General features: G+C 38.8%; 1 protein-coding gene across 1 annotated transcript; it reads right to left on the reverse strand.

The window, feature by feature from the left end:
• Nucleotides 1-551: 551 nt before the first annotated feature.
• On the reverse strand, nt 552-19,303 carry tmc2a (transmembrane channel-like 2a). The gene is made up of 20 exons (XM_084414847.1): nt 19,152-19,303; nt 18,914-18,952; nt 18,405-18,759; nt 12,127-12,276; nt 11,188-11,278; nt 10,748-10,829; nt 9,503-9,609; nt 9,235-9,333; nt 8,624-8,766; nt 7,071-7,218; nt 6,634-6,822; nt 5,156-5,335; nt 4,915-5,073; nt 4,635-4,763; nt 4,484-4,551; nt 3,433-3,672; nt 2,916-3,041; nt 2,761-2,839; nt 2,506-2,629; nt 552-1,519 (listed from the first exon to the last, which is right to left on the reverse strand). Exons 1-20 carry the CDS (start codon nt 19,189-19,191, stop codon nt 1,311-1,313), a joined length of 2,757 nt encoding a protein of 918 aa, XP_084270973.1. The 5' UTR covers nt 19,192-19,303; the 3' UTR covers nt 552-1,310.
• Between the last annotated feature and the right edge of the window lie 276 nt (nt 19,304-19,579).

A 19,579-nucleotide genomic window follows, 5' to 3' on the forward strand; every position in this document is an offset into this window, starting at 1 on the left:
ATTTGAAATTGGAGTCAGATTAAGCACAGAGCTAAAGTAAAAACAAAACTAAATTCTACAAATTAAGTGAACTTTACAGAACGCTGAAAAGACATACACGCATTATACCTTCCCCACACCGTTGGATTCCATCGTTGGGCCGACGGGTGGTCTTTACAAAAGTATTGGGTTACTATAGGTAACTATGGGTTAAGGTTAGGTTTAAGGGTAGGTTCAGGGTTAGTACCTAGTTATAACCAAGTTATTGCAATTACTGATTAGAACATAGTATGTATGGGGACTGTAAAAAAAAGTGCTACAAAAAATTTAGTAAATGATGACATAAGTTTCATTTTTAGGTGATCTCTTTAAGATCGTTTTAGGTGACATAAAAAGCTCATGAGGTTTGAAAAAGAAAAGTTGTATAACTGGGTTCTGGGTTTGTATCATACTTTCACACAAAATAAAAAAATACAGAAACGTTCAGAACCAGTTCAAGCGCTTTAATTCATTATTAGTCATTTATTTATCTTAGTGATCATAACCCAATCTTCATGAAGTTCAACTGTCACTAAAGTAAAGAAATGATTGAAATCTTCACAGATCTTGGAATTATTATAAAACACAAAACAGAATAGATACCAAATGCATTGTAACTGTAGTTCAGTTTTTCAACAGGTATATAGTGGTATGATTTATAACATCTCACATACAGCAGCTCCAAAGAGTATTTACACACTTAAAACACAATTAAAAATGTATGGATGCAAAGCATTAGACAACAAAACATCAAAGCAAGCTATATTTTAAAAGAAAAATATTAGAACACACTTTACAAGCAAAACCTTTCACAATTCGTTTCTGATGATAAAACAACAACAATCCTGTTCAAAATGAAGACAAAAAGTATTAGGACACTTTTGGATGTCCAATGTTAGTGGAATATGCTTAAAGTTAATATGATGAACAACACCCGATAAACTGACTTTATCTTTAAAATCACTCAGTTGTTTAATAGTCACTGCAAAAAAAAAAAAAAAAGAACGTAGGGAAGAAGTTAGTTTTAAGAAAAGTTCTGGCATCAGTTTGAAGATGCTAATTGCATTCTAACATTTTTAGATGTGACTGAGTGTCCAAATTCCTCTTGGGGCCACTGTATGTATATGATACGTGCAATTTACAAAGATATTAACCATTTAAAAAATTCTGCAGACGTGCCCAAATAATGTAATAATTTTTAAATATTCTTTCTCTGGAGAAAACAACCAATGCTTACATTAATTTTAGAGTGTGTAGACAGGGAGGGCACACGATAATGAATAGATCAGACATTAGCGTCTAGGGGGTGGCCCTTGACCCCTGCCTGCCCCTGGTTGGCCAGGTAGAGGTCCAGGTCCCCTGGGGCCTGGTGCTCGAGTCACAGGCCCCCGGGCATTAGGATTGGCTGACGCGAGTGACACATCTTTCTGCAGACGCACGTCATTTCCAGCTGAGCCTGGTTTCACTTTTGGAGATTTTCCACCCTGGTCATGCTTTTTTTCTACGGCAGAAAGAAACAAATGGAATGAAGGGTGACACCGTTTCACTGAAAGGTTTTACCTTATTTTTGGATAAATTCTGTAATTCTGTTTAAAACTATTCAAATACACATGACTCACTACCGTTAAAAAGTTTGGTTTCGGTAAGATTTTTAAATGTTTAAAAAGAAGTCTTTTATGCCATCCAAAGCTGCATTTATTTGATTGAAATACCGTATTTATTTTATATACATTTTAAATGTAATTTATTCCTGCAATTGCAAAACTGTGTATTCCGCAGCCATTACTACAGTCTTCAGTGTCACATGATTCTATTATTCTGATTTGGTGCTCTATTAACATTTATATTAATGTCAATGTTGAAACCAGTATTCTTTGAAGAATAAAAAGTATTAAAACTAATAATTTCTTTCAAAACCTTTGAACAGTATATATTGGAAAACAGCAATTTTATCTGATAATATGGTACACTTTTAAAAATAAAGGTTATTTATTGGCATTGATGGTTCTATGAAGAACTTTTAACATTCATAGAACCTTTCCATTGCACAAAACAAAAGGTTCTTTATTACAGTAGAAAACAGTGTCAAAGTTCTGCCCTGTAAGTTCTGTCTGACTTTTCTTTGTTCAATGTCTCTATGTTAATCTTATGCTTGAACACATGGCTGTGCCTTTGTTTATGTTGTCCATGTTCTCCATGTTCTCCCCTGGTCCTGCCTCTCTGTTTCTGTTACCACACCCCTTGTTTAGCTCCTGTCTAGTCCTCGCTTACCTGATTGTGCTCACCTGTTCCTTGGCTGCGTTTAAGTCCAATTTTTTGTATGCCCTTCCCTCTGTAACTTTCCTCCGTCTCATTCACATGGATGTACGCCTATGCTTACATTGCAGTGCCCATGTTTAAATTGAATGCCCTAAGCCCTTGATCACCCAATCTGCTATGGAGCTGATTTATTATTTACAGTAACATAACATTTTATGCAATGCACACCTGCATTTTTCTCCGGATGGGCATGGGACATCTGAGAGTTCTTGGGAAGTAGATCCTCCAGGTCCTTCATCACCTGGTTAGTGCTGTCTTTGTTGTTCCGTCTGTTCTTATCCTCATCTCTTGCCTAAAAATGAACGTTAAAATGCACACCGGCTAAGTTTTAAAGCACACTTTAAAATTTGTTTTACAAACTGGTGCCATCTAACAAATCTTAGCATAGATTGTTGTGTATCTCTGAACATAAACACTACTAACCATCTGCATTTTCTTTTTTAGCTCCATGTTGGCATTCTGGTAGGCCTGTGACACTGAATTCAGATAGTAAATGGCCAGACTGTAAGATATAAAAAATACAAATATAAGGATTTTTTATTGTTTTATGTGATCATAGTTTTTAATAATTTCCTTACACCATGAGAAGTACTGCTGCTATAATGAGTCCAGGGTTTGCTAGGTAGCCTAAGATCGTCCCCATAAACGCAGGTAGATCCATATCAATGGTCTCCATAACGATGTCAATCATTTTTGCCTTCCCACTGTGGTAACAGGAAATGAAACAATGAGCATGAGTAAATTTGATAATAAAAATTATGCATTTATGTGTTTGTGTGCATATGAGCTTATGTTTGTGTGTGGTGGGTGTCCTGGTAAAAATTACAAACAAAATGTCCCCACAAAGACTGCAATATCCGAAGTCCTTGTAGGGACATTTTATGGTCCCCACGAGGGAAACAGCATATATATCATACAGAATGATGTTTTTTGAAAATGTAAAAATGCAGAAAGTTTTCTGAGATGGGTAGGTTTAGGTTTAGGGGATAAAATATGGTTTTTACAGTATGAAAATCATTGACTTATGGAATGTCCCCATAAAACATGGAAACCAAACGCATGTGTGTGTGTGTGCGTGCGTGCGTGTGTGCATACCTGAAGGGTCCACAGTCAAAGGAGGGAGGCAAAGTCATGATGGTGTAAACCACAGGCAGGAGACTCAGAAAGAGAATGAGCAGTAACAGGCCCATGTAGAAGTTATTGGATTTAGAAGCTTTAAAGACCCTCTCGTGTGGGACGTTACAGGCCATTACAGCCCAGCACTGGTAGTACATGGAGCTCAGGAGCCGCAGAACATTGATGCCCACCAGACCAGGAGCATAGAACGCCCCCATCCTGACAAACAACAGACAAATAAATTGATATCTACAGGTACAAAAGAGTATGAGGCTAAATATTGTTTTGGAATAAGTCCAATGTAGAGTTGATAGTAATTGAAATGTCAAAATTGTCTCAAAAAGATGAAAAGCTTCAAAGCATTGAGGAACCTAGTGTGCAGCCTACAGTCTATATCAGGGGTGTTCAATCCTGCTCCTGGAGGGCCACTGTCCTGCAGAGATTAGCTCAAACTTGCCTCAACACACCTGCCTGTAAATTTAGTATGCCTAGTAAGACCTTGATTAGCTGGTTCAGGTGTTTCATTTGGAGCGGAAGCTGAACTCTGCAGGACAGTGGCCCTCTAGGAGCAGGATTGAACACCCCTGGTTCATTATACACACCTGATTCATTTAGCTGTTTACAGGGACTAGATCTCAAAGAAACAGGTGTGATTTCTCAGGAAAACTTTTTGGTAACACTTTATTTTAACAGTGTCCTTGTTAAAAATGTTACATGCACTTACTATAGTAATAAGAGTAAATTATGCATAATTACATGCAACTAACCATAACCAAACACTAACCCTAATTATATGGTAAGTACATGTTGTTAACTAATATTACTCAGTACTTGAATGTATAGTTATACACTGTAACAAGGAAACCATAAAGTGTAACCAACTTTTTATGCATTGTAATATCAGTCAGCTTTAAGAACGGTATAACTACACAAGGCTAGCTGTGCACTAATCCAGAAGTTTTTTTTTTTTGGGGCCATTGCTTATAATTTTTTTATGTTGTTATTGTGCTGTTTGTGCATTTGGTCCTACCAGATCATTCCTTGGTTAAAGACCAATCCCAGCACATTGCCGCTTATATCAAATTCACCATAGGAAGGCTGAAAATGAAAAAGGCTGTTAGTTATCAAAACCTAAAATGGCAGTTTAGGTTGCTGGTGATGAACCTATATAACGGACTCACCCAGCCAGCCTCCAGATCCCAGCACCAGCAGTAGTTCAGGAAACGTACAATCAGCGCTCTCAGGAAGTCACCAATGAGGATGGTCAGATAAGTCACCTGTATATCTGATATGGTCAGCTTCACAAACTCCTAATGGTGGGGTGGGAATGGTTTGATGTACAAATATAAAGCCACAAGAAATGTGCAAATAAATGTTTAGATCAGAATATTTCATCAATTAATCACAATATACAGTAATTTATATATGATTTCTGCTGGAGGAATTAGATGGACACTTTACTAATCCCACTGCAGTTTCCCAGCAAGGGCCTCTGATGCCATCAGAGGGATCAAGAGGAGGTGGGGTGCCTGTGTAATTTGGGTTGTTGGCCGAGAAGTTGGCATAATACTCCTTAACGAACCAAATGCTGGCATTTTTTATAGAATCCTCTTCTGCAAGCTTGAAGAAAGAAAAGGTTTTGTTCACTTAAAAATCACTGATTGGAAGTGGAAATAAAAATGGTTATCATCAGAAAACTTACTTTCGAATTGACCTCATCGAACAGAGCAAGCAAAAATGTGTAGAGGTTGCCAAGGAAGAGTGCAAATATACGTCCCAGCTGCCACTTGAGAGCGATACGTGGATGGTATTCTTCCAGCTCTGCGATAGTCTCAAAGAGCATCGGACCCACCAGCCCCAGCAGAGACATGATGATCTCCATCTGAGATACAAATGTTATTGTTATTACATCATCTACAGGGGTTGGACAATGAAACTTAAACACCTGGTTTTAATAATTTATTGGTATCATGTAGGGCCTCCTTTTGTAGCCAATACACCATCAGTTCATCTTTGGAATGACAGATACAAGTCCTGCAGTGGCCAGAGGGATTTTGATCCATTCCTCTTCCAGAACAGTGGCCATGTCACTATGTGATGCTGGTGGAGAAAAACGTTTTCTGACTTGCTCCTCCAAAATACCCCAAAGTGGCTCAAAAATATTTAGATCTGGTGATTGTGCAGTCGATGTTCAACTTCACTTTTATGTTCATCAAATTATTGTCACAAGTCTTGCTGTGTGTATTGGTGTATTATCATGCTGATACATGGCACCAACTTCAGGGTACAATGTTTGAACCATTAGGTGCACATGGTCCTCCAGAATGGTTCGGTAGTCCTTGGCAGTGACGCACCTATCAAGCACAGTAGAGAATGTCATAATATTGCAGCCCAAACCATCAATGATCCACCCCGTGCTTCACTATGGGCAGCAACAGTCCGGGTGTTAAGCCTCTTTGGGGCTTCTCCACACCGTAACTCTCACGGACTCATCAGAGACCAATACATGTTTCATTTTGTCCACAGCCCAAGATTTGCACTGTTGGCACCATTAAAACTGACATTTGGAATTAGCACGAGTGACCAAAGGTTTAGCTATAGCAGCCTGACCACGAACATTGACTCTGTGGAGCTCCCGTCAAACAGTTTTGGTGGAAACTGGAGAGTCGAGGTGCACATTTAATTTGGCAGTGAGTTGGGCAGCTGTGGTTTTATGTTTTTTGGATACAATCCGTGTTAGTATTTGGACATCCCTTTCAGACAGCTTCTTCTTGCTTCGACAGTTACTCCTGTTGGATGTGGTTCGTCCTACGTGGTGGTATGCCGACATTACCCTGGATACCATAGCTCTCCATACACCACAAAGACTTGCTTTCCTGGACACAGATGAGCCAGTGAGACGCACGCCAACAATTTGTCCTCTTTTGAACTCTATGTCTCCCATTATGTTGTGGCTTGACATTTTGTTTATGTCCAGATGTGCTATTGCTTTGCTAATTCAAGCTTCACACTGTGCTCATACTGATAGAATGTAATATCAGTAAAGATTGGCCACCAAGTCTCACATATACAGGCGTGAAACACAACATTGGTCAGTGTTTCAGTTTCATTGACCAACCCCTGTATCTTGTTAGTGTACTTAAGACAAGATATTGAACGTGGTTTTGTGCTTATATTTACCTCATTCTTCTCGTACCATGAGAGGTTGTCCATGTTCGCAAACTCTTGGGATCGTTTGACCACAAAGTAGATGAGATAGCCACTTCCACCAAGTGTGCAGGTGATGAGAAAGTTGGCTAAGACACGTAAGAATCTCCTCAGATGAATGTTCTCATCCTTTTGGTTCTCCTGTTCATCCACAATGGACTCCTGCAGAACACATTAGAGGTTCCAAACTGAGAAAATCTCATGCAAGACCATTTTGGAGCTACAGAGTGATAAACGAACATTTATAAACCATATCACTTGATCTGGCCAGATTATTTGGTCTTACAGAGAGTTGACCACCTCAGATCTCTGAAAAGACAACCAGACCATGAAACAAAAAAATGCAGTGGTCAGCACACACACACATCAACACCTACCCAAAACTTCCACATATACACAAAAGCACATACTTTGAAGCTGGTGGTGATGGAGGCGTATTTATTGTCGGCTGTCTCCGCGTTCCCAATAAGATAATCCCAGCTGGTGAACATCTTCCAGGCAAAGGTGAACTCACTGTCTTCTCCATCCCCTCCCCCCACATCTGCGTTTTTAGCCATCCTAACAGCGAGAGTGGACTTTATTCAACACTTGTAAAGAATCCATTCTCGCCGGCAGGATAACAGAAGCGCAATTTCCAATTGCAGTCAAACAACAATCATGTTTGTAATACTCATAGAATGATACTGTGTAGTGTGGTGAACTTTCTTTTAGGCTATCTGGAGAAAATGTTTCGTATTTAGGTGAAGTGGTTCTTTTTTTAATGTTAAATATGTCTTCCATTCCCCAGAGGGTTGGCTGCCCATGTTCACTAAAAATATTACAATATATGAAAGGATCAATAAAAAATTGTGCCGTTTCTTAATTTGAAGTGGTGGAAGGGAAGATTATCATTAATTTCAGTAAGTTCATAGAAATCAACCATGACATGACATGAGGGTGAGGAAATGTAAAATAATTATAATAATTGTACTTAATAATTGTAGTTCCTCAATTGCAACTTTTTGTCATAACTTTTTTCTTATATTTGCGCCATTACTTTGTGCAGCTGAATTCATATCTCACAACTACATCTGTGTTTATTTTATATCTCACAAAGCATATGTCATGATCGTGACTTTACTGCTAGCAATACTGACTATAGTTCAAACATTTATATCACACAATTTTGACCATTTCTCATAATTGCAACTTTATATCTCAAAATTACTATTATTCATAATTGCATCTTTTTTATCTCACAATTGCCTTATTTTTTTGTTTCTGACGTGGGAAACATTCTTGCATATTTCTTTGACAAGACTCAAGCTTCTCCCTGTTATAGTAATGCTAAATGTCGATCTTTGCATCTGCAGACATTTTGTTTTGAATGCATGTGTAAAATGCACATGTAAAGCAGATTGTAGATATACAGATAAACATTCAGAAAATTCAGAAACTACAATTATTCAATCAAAATTGAAATGTTTTGCAGCTATTTTCTGTGACTTTGCAAGACCTCTGATTCATTAACTGTCACAGGTAAATAACTAGAAGAGTGACAAAGTGCAGTAAACGGTAGAACTATCTCTGCTACAAAACAGTGTGATTATGATTACCATAATAAATATAACAAACACCAGTTTGCAGAATCAAGCAGCATAACAGACTGAGTTTTTTTTTTGTTTGTTTTTTACAATTCCACTAGTGCTAAAATTAAACACTTTACCTTTAAATTGGATTATTTAAAAAAAATTCAGCATTAGCTGTCTAATCTGACAACACAATCTTTTTTAACCATTTTAGATGTACAATTAAAGACAATTCACTAGATTCTGTACAACCTTTTGCCATCTACAAAGAACAATAATACTTTTGAAAGAATTTTTTTTTGGTATAGGCATATACATTCACAGTCATATGTACTTCTCAAGAACATTTCATGTCATTGCTACAGCATCTAGCAATGAATGAAAGAGGGACTCACGTTCGGATCACAACCATGAGACTATACCCGAAGGACCCAATGCCCACCAAGAGGTAGGACAGAGGGAGACGAAACTTCAGGAAGCCAATGGTTCTCTGGTTATTATAGTAGCCATAGAAAAGTACAGAGTACTTGCAGTAACCCTGTCAAAGAGAAGGCATCAAAAAGTGTTATTGATAACCATACATTTATATTATGGTAATAAGAAATGTGACAAACACTGCGTAACTGTCTAATTCCATGACACAATTTTCAAAGAAAAAATGTTTGAATAATCTGGGGGTTTTAAATCTAATTTAAACCTGCAAATAAACAGAAAAATTAAAATGATGCAAAATTAATGAAACTTTTTAGATTCCGTTGTAGCACAAGATATTAATTCTCAAATCATGCTGGAGAACATGATCATTAGGTTTTACATGACCATGTGGAGTTCTTGTTGCTGCTATCCAAAGGGTGACATAAAATACTAAGCCGTTCTGAAAGTCATGTTTATTTTCAACTTTCACTCTAAATGTTTTCTGAAAATTGTATTTAAAATGCAAAATAGACCTTTTCACTAGTGGTCTCAAACTTTCGGACCCCATTGTATACATGTATCATGATCTTACATTGAAATCTGTGAGAACAGCATAGTCCATAGCAGTGGCTTGCTCTGGTCTCGGCACAGTTTTCCGAGGAATGGACCCATATGGAAGTCCCATGAGAACCTTGCGGATAATTCCATATGTTTAAATCATTTGTGAAGGACAGCAGCCATTTTTTTGTAGATAGAAATATTAGAAAGATACTTTATTGATCTCTTATTGAATTTAAAGCGAAAGAGCATCATTGGATACTTATGTAGGTAAACCACAACATAATTGATAAAACACTGACCTCTGGAATCACAACCAGGCCAAAAGTCAAGCCAAAGAGGACCAAGTTCATACCGTACATCCAACGGAGGAAAATAAAGTATGAAGCAACTGAGGAGCCAAAGTGACCTGCAAATGGATGAAACATCGCCAAGGCTCAGAATAAGGAACTTTTAGTTGAGTACCATTTTTTTTTTTTTACTTGCAAGAAAAATTCAAATAAATGAATATTAGGGTGGTCCTTATCAAGTTAAATTTTTTTGTGCGCAAAATGTTAGTGTCTTAACCTCTTATACTGTTCCTTTTAACTTCAAAATTGGAAATATGCAAAAATGTTGACAAACAAATGATATTTAGAGGTAGCTCAATCATGTGGAAGATTGCCTATGTTAAGCTGTGCGGCGTTATTGTGATATGCAATAATATTTAATAAGTAATATTAAAAGTTGCTGCAAATGAACTACATTTTATTGAAATCAGAGCAACACTGACATGACAACAATGACAACAATTTTAAAAAAAGCACAAAGTTTTCAACAATCCCTCATTTCTGATGCTCAGCAGCCAGTGTTGACTTTTTGCAGTCTGGATAGATCCGTCGTTGATCTTCCACCACATGAAGGAGAAACTGCAATTGTTCTTCAAAGTGTGTGAGATAGCCATTGCATTCTTGAATCAGAGGCACACCTCTCTAGGCGTGATCATTGACGACTTTCATTGCATGTATAATTGCCTGTGCCTCCTGATAATCTGCTTGATTCGGCCAAAGTTCCGGGTCAGTTTTTAATTTTTTTAACCAAAAAATGTGTTCTAAACACAAACAATAACCAAGGTGATCATCAATAGAAATATGTATTGATTCCACCAGGAAAGGTAAATCTGCTAAACCAGTTCATGGATGGATTAATTTGGATTTAGTTTCTGCAATAAGTAAACTGAGATATGCATCTAAAATACATATTTAGGAATATATGGAGTTTTTTATGAAAATCATCAAAATCTCAGAAAGTTTAAAGCTATTGAGCTACCAGTAATTATTATGTTACTGCCATAAAAATTGGCATGCTGTATTTTCTTATATAAAGGAACAATTTGAAAGGTTAAGAGCATGACAATTGGAGACTTTAAAAATAAGGACCACCCTAATGAATATGGCTCAATTTCTAATTCGGTCAAATAAATAATTTTCTATCATCAGTAAGACAGCTGAAATGATACGCACCATTCCTGTATGTAAAGTGAATGGGAGGGGATCATTAGTACTTACTCTCAACTTCCTTTATTTTCCGCTCCCATGGGATGCACGATGTCCTAAAATTTTCAAAATCTCTTTGAAACTTTATCCATTTCTGTATGATGAGGCACAAAGCAAACAGGGAATGTTAGGAGGCTGCAGGTAACTAGATATTTATCTTTTTCAAGAAAATGTTATTGGCGTTTGCCTACAGTATACACGTTGCCACCGTGAGTTTTGCAATGTGGTTGCTAAGGTATTCAGGTTTTGTTTTAACCCCTTGCTTTGTTGTTGCTAGGGAGTTCTGGGCGATTACTAGGGCATTGCTAGGTGTTTTCTTACTGGTTCTAGAGTAAAAAGTCCACTCCAGAATCTCTATCTGACATTCTGGTCTGATCTCTCTTAAAATAGGAATGTTTTATTTTCAGCAACAGTCATAGTGATGCATAAAGTGAAGATGTTCATATTCCTACCTTCATCATCATCACTTTGTAGGCATACAGCTTCCTGCCTTTTCCTTTGCCCAATGCACCTTCAAATTTATCCACAAACTGTTGAGCCTCTCTACAAACACAAGGAGAACACGGGATTGTTAAAAGGAGGAGATTAAAAACTTTACTTTACAGTAACAGAACGGTGGTTCACAGAAAACGCACAATGAAGGAATCTCAGAATTTGTAAGAGAAATTGCAAACCGCATAAACTGAAACGAAAAAGAATGAACAAAACAGAGAGTACTTATACACAGGATTAACAAGGGGACACAGGTGAATGAAATCAGTAATGAAGGCGACAAACAAGGAGAATTTAGTAACTATAGAAACTAATACTGCACAGGAAACAAAGGAACATTAATGAAACATAACATAGTCCTAGTAACATTGACACTTAACTGGATCACTGTATTAATCAATAAGCTTCAAGGACTATAACTATCTATTTTTAAAGCTACATTTAAGCTAAAATACACAATAGAGACTGATATGATGTGGATGTCAAGGCCTAATAAAGAAATAAACTCACTTAAACTACTAAACTTAAAGGGGTACTCCACCCCAAATTGAAAATTCCATCATCATTTACCTTCACCCAGACACAAATCATGGACATTATTCAAAAAGGTTAAATGGTCCAAAAAAAAAAAAATAAAATAAAAAAATCACACTTGTACTTCTCAGGGTCAAAAATTATCGCATTGCATGCTCAAAAAGTGGTTAACATGTAATGGATCATAACTATTCCATTAAGTTAGTACAATAAAATCCCCTAAATATATTATTTGTTTTATAAAAACAATAAGGCCTTGCTGTATCGTGAATGCCTTGCTGAATCGTCACGTCTTAATGGGGTGTCTTGAAGCTTATTGATTCATTATAACATTTTGTTGCATTACATTTAAGATTTCTCAGTACTTGAGGACTTTAAGTCGTCTTTTCATTCGCCAGGGCTTGTTCCGGATGTTTGCTATCAGTTTCTTCTTCTCCTCCACCTCCTCCATCAGTTTGGCCATTTCTCCTTCAGACATGGACTCCTCCTCTTCATCTGATTTGGAATCATCACCACTAAGACATAGAACATGATGTGATCAAGTGCTTCATTCATAAAAATTAGTTGTTTTGTCTTGCATGAACTTCAAAAGTGTTGTTTAAGGCTGGAATACACAACATGAATTGTGTACAGATTCTTCCCCACATTTTCAGTCTGGATGATTCAACACTAGTTGTTTGTTGTGCTGAAAGTCTGGTAGTGTGTGATGCCTCAGTTGTTTAGTGTATAACCATTACAAAATCTGCAAGTGTATGATAGTGTTTTTAAAAGTTGTGTAGTGTATTCCAGCCTGTAAAGGCTTAAAGGCAGGGTCGGCAGTTTTTTTCTAAAAATCTTTTTTCCAAATTTGTTTAAACTTTCTTTATATACCAATACATAATTAAAATGTAAGTACTCTGAAAAAGAAAGTATAAAAAATCGAGTGTCTGTAGTCCTCTCAGGGCGCAATAAACACAGCTACTTATTTCCATTCGGAACGAATGAAATGATTGGCTGGGCGACTGTCACTCTCCCTCGCTACCATGGCTACCACCCCTGCTGCTACAGGAGCTGCCCACATGCGCGCACCCGTTTGACTCGAGGAGGGGAAGAGGCACGGAAGCTAGGAAGAATCACAATTATGGCAGAGAAAGAGCAGTCAAAATTCCCAGTACCTGCATATACAGTAAGCGAAGGCAAACAAGGCAAAAAAAGGTACTACTGTAGTAAGGTAGAAAGGTAGGCTACTTGTCACCAGAGTGTAATGTTAGTCCTCATCAGAGCCAACAGTGCTTTCATCGTGGAAGCTCTTACATGCAAAACACTGTATATGTTATGAATCTTAAACGAAATTCACCTTCATCACAGTGTAACTGATGGTAATGGGAAACCGTGTATCAATGCAACCTGTTTTTAGCTTTGCCTTATGTTACTAGCTCGTTACCGAATCAAACTCAATATATTTTAAACTTTACCAGTATCGATATGCTAGCTTGATAGTGAGTACTAACAGCCATGTTAGTTGTTTATATTCATAATGATAAAGTTTATTGCAGTCCTGAGAGGACTACAGACACTCGATTTTTATACTCTCTTTTTCAGAGTACTTACATTTTAATTATGTAGTGGTATATAAAGACAGTTTAAACAAATTTGGGAAAAAGTTTTTTAGAAAAATCCTGCCTACCCTGCCTTTAAAACAACAAAATAAAATTTTAAAGATAGATTTTATAAGGATAAGAATTATAAAGATAGTATAGATTGGTAACCCTTAATTTTTATATGTGTTTACTATATGTCACAGTTGTGTTTCTGTCTGAGTCTTGTTTTCATTAGTCACGTCTTCTTTTGTTCTGTTTTCCCGCCACTCATTTGTTTCCACGGTAACTTTCATTAGTTCTGTTTCCCTATGTATTTAAGCCCTGTGTGTTGCCTTGTTCATTGTCTGATCTATGTTGTATTAAGTGTGTGTGAACCTTCTGCCTGTCTTTGATGTACCTGTATGATTTATATTGTGAGTAAAAGTTTGCATTGGAACTTTTGATTCTTCTTCATCTTCTTCTGCCTTCTCACCACACCATGACAGAATATCGGACCGCCCAACATGGACGATAGGGTTAGAATTATTGTCATGGCTCAGGAGAGCCAAAACTTTTTTTCATTTACCAAGGACTTTTGCTGCCTTGCTGTCACCACCAGCGCCCTTGACGACGAGAGCCTGAGTCCTCGTCTTAAGCCAAGATGGCCGCCACCTCACCGTTTGAGTCCTCAGCCAAGATGGCCGCCGCCTCGCTGCCTGATGCTGCGTTCACACCGCACGCGAATTGGGCGTCAAATTCGCGTTTATCGCGTCTAGTTGGACGCTTGAAAATTTTGAATCCACTCGTGCGTCCAAAGCGAATTCGAGGCAAAATTCTTCTTGTGGGAGGGGCAAGTGCTAGGCGGTTGTCTGTTTGCAAGAAGGCTGATGTTGATTGAGCATTCAGCGAGAGAGTCACCGCTCGTATTTGCTCTGGAGAGCAGAACAGCGGCGTAGGGGTCATCGTCTCCGTACTTGGGTCCACCAGACCCTCTGGAGGCGTACCCAGTTTGGCGAGTTTCAACACTTTCTCCAGGAGCTGGGCCTGGATGACGGCCGCTTTCAGTGGTACTTCCGCCTGTCCCGCGCCCAGTTTGATGACCTGTAGTCCCGCATCGGAGCAATGATCACCCTCGCCCTCACCCACCTAATCTGTAATTTTTTTTTTTTGATTATAAATGGAGCCAGCCTCCAAAAGTAATTAACCTGTCCTGTAAAAAAAAACACTGTCCAGACACAAACTATGTTCTTATACACTAAAGTATGTTGGTTGTCTTTAGATCTGGAATAAATAGCATTCAATACAAAATGAATATGTCTCATATATTGAAATCAAGTTTTTATGTGATAAAAGCTTTGCTTTGTTGTGCATTAAAACCACACCAGGCATTTAGTCATATTACAAAATAATGTATTGAGGCCAAACATATAAAATAAGTTATTGAGGCCAAAAATATAAAATAACATTATAAACTGAAAAGCGGGCCTGCCCGCGTTTATCACGTCACTTCACCACGTGACAGCAGCAAGCAGGCTCCTGACTGGTTAACGCGGCATGAACAGATGCCAAAGCTCCGATTTTTCAACTAGGGCGTCAGACGCAAATTCACTTCAAACGAATGCACAAAAAACACCAAATAAAATTACTTGCGCGTATCACGCCAGATGCTCAATTCGCCTTTTTCGTACGAACTGGGCGCGTGAATGAGGCAAAATCGCGTCCATCGCGCTGCAGGACATCCAGACGCGCGTAAAAGCGTCTTTACATTGACTTAACATGGAAATCACTCGCTCCAGATGCTCTATTCGCGTTTGATGTGAACGCAGCATGAGCCCTCAGCCAAGATGGCCGCCGCCTCACCACCTGAGCCCTCAGCCAGGATGGCCGCCGCCACGGCAATACCTGTTCCTGTTCCCCGTTCTGTTCCTCGACCTGTTCCTGTCCCTAGACCTGTTCCTGCCCCAAGGACTGTCCATATTCCCAGACCCGAGCCTGAATCTGTTCCCGAGCCTGAGCCTGTTCCCAAGCCTTAACCTGAATCTTTTCCAGAGCCTGAGTCTGTTCCCAAGCCTGAATCTGTTCCAGAACCTGAGCCTGTTTCTGAACTCCCACCCAGCCTCCCTCTCCCGCCTCCTCCTATCATCCATCTCTCATCCCTGCCTCCACTGCTTCCTGTCAGCCCCTCAGCTCACCCTCAGTCCATCTTCGGTGATGTGGGTTCGCCGCAGGTCTGCCAGGTGCCAACTCCATCAGGGTCGGTGGATCCCCGGTCTCCGCCTCCGACCTCCGTGACCAAGACTCCACTTCGGCCTGTCGGTCCATTAGCTGCACCTTGGCTCCTACCTCCCTCATCTCCACCGTGGCCCATCATTCCACCAGCTGCATTGAGCTGCATCCCCTCGTCCCCCCGGCTCCGTCCTTGGTCATTCGTCGGCCTGCCCTCACCTCGGGACTACACTCCTCTGGCTTCACCTTGTCCCTTCGTCCCTCTGGCTCTGTTGGGCTCCTCACTCCCTCAAGCTCCACCTAAGTCCTCTGTCACTCCAGCTCCATCAAGGCCTTCTGGATCCCTGCCTGCGCCTCGGTCGCCAGAGCCGTCAGCATCGCCATGTCCCTCGGAATCCTCAGCATCGCCCTGGCTCGTCAGCTCCATCCGGGTATCCTCTTCCTCCTGCTCCGCCTCCGTCAGTCGGCCCCCTGGAGTCATCTGCCCTTTCTCCACCATGGCTCCTCCCTTTGTCGTCTCCGCCATGGCCGCTTGAAGGGTCGTCTCCGCCATGGCCGCCTGAAGGGTCGTCTCCGCCCTTGCTGCCTGCACTGCCTGCTCCGCCCGCACAGCCTGCTCCGCCTGCTCCGCCCTGGCCTCCTGCACCGTCTGCTCCACCCTGGTCCCTTCTGCCTTCTGTCTGCCCTTCACCTGCTCTTCCTCCTCCTCCTGAGCCCCCTCCCTCTGCAGTTGGTCTATCTACGGTGCGAGGTCGCGCCTTCCGGGAGGGGGAGGTACTGTCACAGTTGTGTTTCTGTCTGAGTCTTGTTTTCATTAGTCACATGTCGTCTTTTGTTCTGTTTTCCCGCCACTCATTTGTTTCCATGGTAACCTTCATTAGTTCATCTGTCACACCTGTTTCCTCATTAGCCTTGTCAGCTGTGTCTTGTTTCCCTGATCTGTTTCCCTATGTATTTAAGCCCTGTGAATTGCCTTGTTGATTGTCCGATCTACGTCATATTAAATGTGTGTGAACCTTCTGCCCGTCTTCGATGTACCTGTATGATTTATATTGTGAGTAAAAGTTTGCATTGGAATTTTTTATTCTTCTTCGTCTTCTTCTGCCTGCACCATACCGTGACACTATAGTAATAACATTAAATTATGCACAATTACAAGCACTAAACCAAACCCTAACCCTAAACGTATAGTAATAATGGTTACAATTTAATTTACAGTGTCCTTGTTACACATTGTACATGTAATTTCTACAGTATTAACAGTAAATTTTCCATAGTTATGCAACTAACCATAAACCAAACCCTTACCCTAATTATACAGTGCGTGCAGAATTATTAGGCACGTTGATTTTCTGATCATATTTTTTTTTTCAGGCACATTTTACCAATTCTAAACCACATTAATCGTAATAACTACTATTACTATTATTATTTTGTATTTAATCATTTATAAGTGATATATAATTGTTCATTAAGGCTGGAAATGAAAAACGCATTATATTCAGGATTTTCTTTTCTTTTCTTTTTCTTTTCCAGATAAAATAAGCCAAAAAAAAGAGATTTAACTCAGACTTAAAAGTCAAGAATTATTAAATCCCCATGAGAAGGATGCAATACTAATGCCATACTAGAAATTGCAGATAAGTTATGACCATTGGAAAGTGAAATACTCATTGGGTCAGCAGGGTCAGACAAAAACAGGTGGAGAAGAAAAGACACATGTTAACTGCAAAATAATTACGAATTAAGGTGAAGAATTAAGTGTGAAACCATCAGGAATCCTTAAGTCTCCAGCGCCACCATTTTCCAGAACTGCAATACCTAAATTCTCCAGAAGTGCAAGGTGTCAAGGTCTCAGAGACTTAGGTTAGGTAAAAAATCCTAAAAAATGACCCCCACTATTTCACTTTCCAATGGTCATGCCTTAACTGTCATTTCTAGTATTGCATTATTGCATCCTTCTCATGGGGATTTAATAATTTTTGACTTTTAAGTCTGAGTTAAATCTCTTCTTTTTTTTTTTTCTTTTTTTTGGCTTATTTTATTTGTAAAAGAAAAACGTGCCTAATAATTATACACACCTGAATATTTCACACCAGGCATTTTTCATTTCCAGCCTTCATGAACAATTATATATCACTTATAAATGATTAAATACCAAAATTAATAGTAGTTATTACGATTAATGTGGTTTGGAAAAGGTCAAATGTGCCTGGAAAAAAAAAATGATCAGAAAATCAATGTGCCTAATATTACTGCCTTACCTGTATAATTACACTGTAACAAGGGCACCTTCAAATAAAGTGTAACCATAAAGAAATCTTTTAGTACTTATTTGTGTAATTACTCTGTAACAAGGACATATGAAAAGTACATTGCAAAATATAAAACAAGACAAAAATTGAGATTAGTTAAAATCTAATCTATGGTTAGAAGTCGATAATGGAGATTAATGGCATGAGCTCTAACTAGTACAGGTGTGTGTCTAGAGTGTATGGGGAGACATAGTATTAAAAATGCAATGGCTTTAAATAGTTAAAATGATACTGTCGCGGTTATAGGGAGAGGCTCGGATAGTTGACCATATGTTTTCTAACAACACTTACCACTTTTATAAATAATACGGAAATATAGCATGTAAATTACACCTTAAAAATAGCAACATTTCACTAGAACTTTGGGGATGGACTGTAAAAGAGAAAGTTTAAGTTGGCCTATCTATTACTGGAATTAAATAGTTTTGTCTTATATTCAGTGATCTCTTGGTGTAGGTGTTGTGACTCGTGAGCAGTTAATAAAGTCAATTAATTATCATTTAATTATCCAGTTCTGTCGCGTTACCACTTGTGTCAGCATACCTACTGTTCTTTTTCTTCTTTTCATCTTTGTCACTGTCTTTGTCATTGTCCTTGTCTTTTCCTTTCCCCTGTTTTTTGTTTCCACCTTTCTTGCTTTTTCTGCCGGACTTCTTGTTTTCCCCATCTCCCCCACTTTCTCGCACTTTTCCTCTTCTCCTGTTCCCAGCACATCTCCTCTGTGGAATATCATCATCGCTGTCTTCCTCTTCTGCCTGTGCAGCTTTCTTTTTCTTGGCTGCTCGACGACCTCTGGGGGGTTCATCATCCTCATCTTCACCATCCTCACTGGTGACTCCTTTGCCCCGTTTACCGGCTGCGTTTTTTTTAGCACCTTTGCCTTTTGCTTTTTTGTCCTCTGAGAAAAAGAGAACACAATTGGATTGTCATGAAAATGCATAAAAACAATACATTCTTGCTGAGTAACAAAAGATAAACACAGATTGTTACAAATTCTGAAAGAAAAAAGGAGAAAAAAACGAAAAAGAATTCAGTGTAATATTTTTTCTTACCTTCAGCACTCTCCACTTCTCCATCAATATCTATTCCCACTACCAAAAAGAAAGAAAAAAATACATATATAAATATATGAGTAGCTCCCTAAATGCAGAATGTCAACAGATGACAGGATATATATATTTTTTTTTTTAAATAAAAAAAGAATTACTATTAAATTACTAAAATAATGGTCATTAGGGTTTAATGTAACTATTAACCTATTATACATTCAAAATAAAAGGTACAACTCACCATCTTCCAGTTTTCTTGCTGTATCACTTTTCTTTGGCATTTTACTGCCCTTCTAATCTCTATTAGCCTCTGAATTATTTCCCTTGCATCTGTGGTCTAACAAATTACCACACAGGTGTGCAGCTGCTCTCGAGTAACTGACTCCCTATTGCCATAGCAACGCCACGTGACCTCACCTGTGCGATTGATATTAGTATGTTAAATGAGCTGGAACAGTTGTCTGGTCGATTTGAGTTCAGATTAAATCTTTTAGAGAGAAAAAAAAAATTTAAGACAAAGGAATTTATACAAAGCACAAACACAGCTTAATATTAAAATGATCTGAGAACTTACATGAAGTAAAACAAATCTAGCCTTTCAGAAGCGTTTAAATTCCATCAGTGTTTAAAGGAACAATCAAAAAGTATTCTGGATGACCCGCAGGATGG

The sequence above is a fragment of the Rutilus rutilus genome, assembly GCF_951802725.1.
Source record: "Rutilus rutilus genome assembly, chromosome: 7".
NCBI lineage: Eukaryota > Metazoa > Chordata > Actinopteri > Cypriniformes > Leuciscidae > Rutilus > Rutilus rutilus.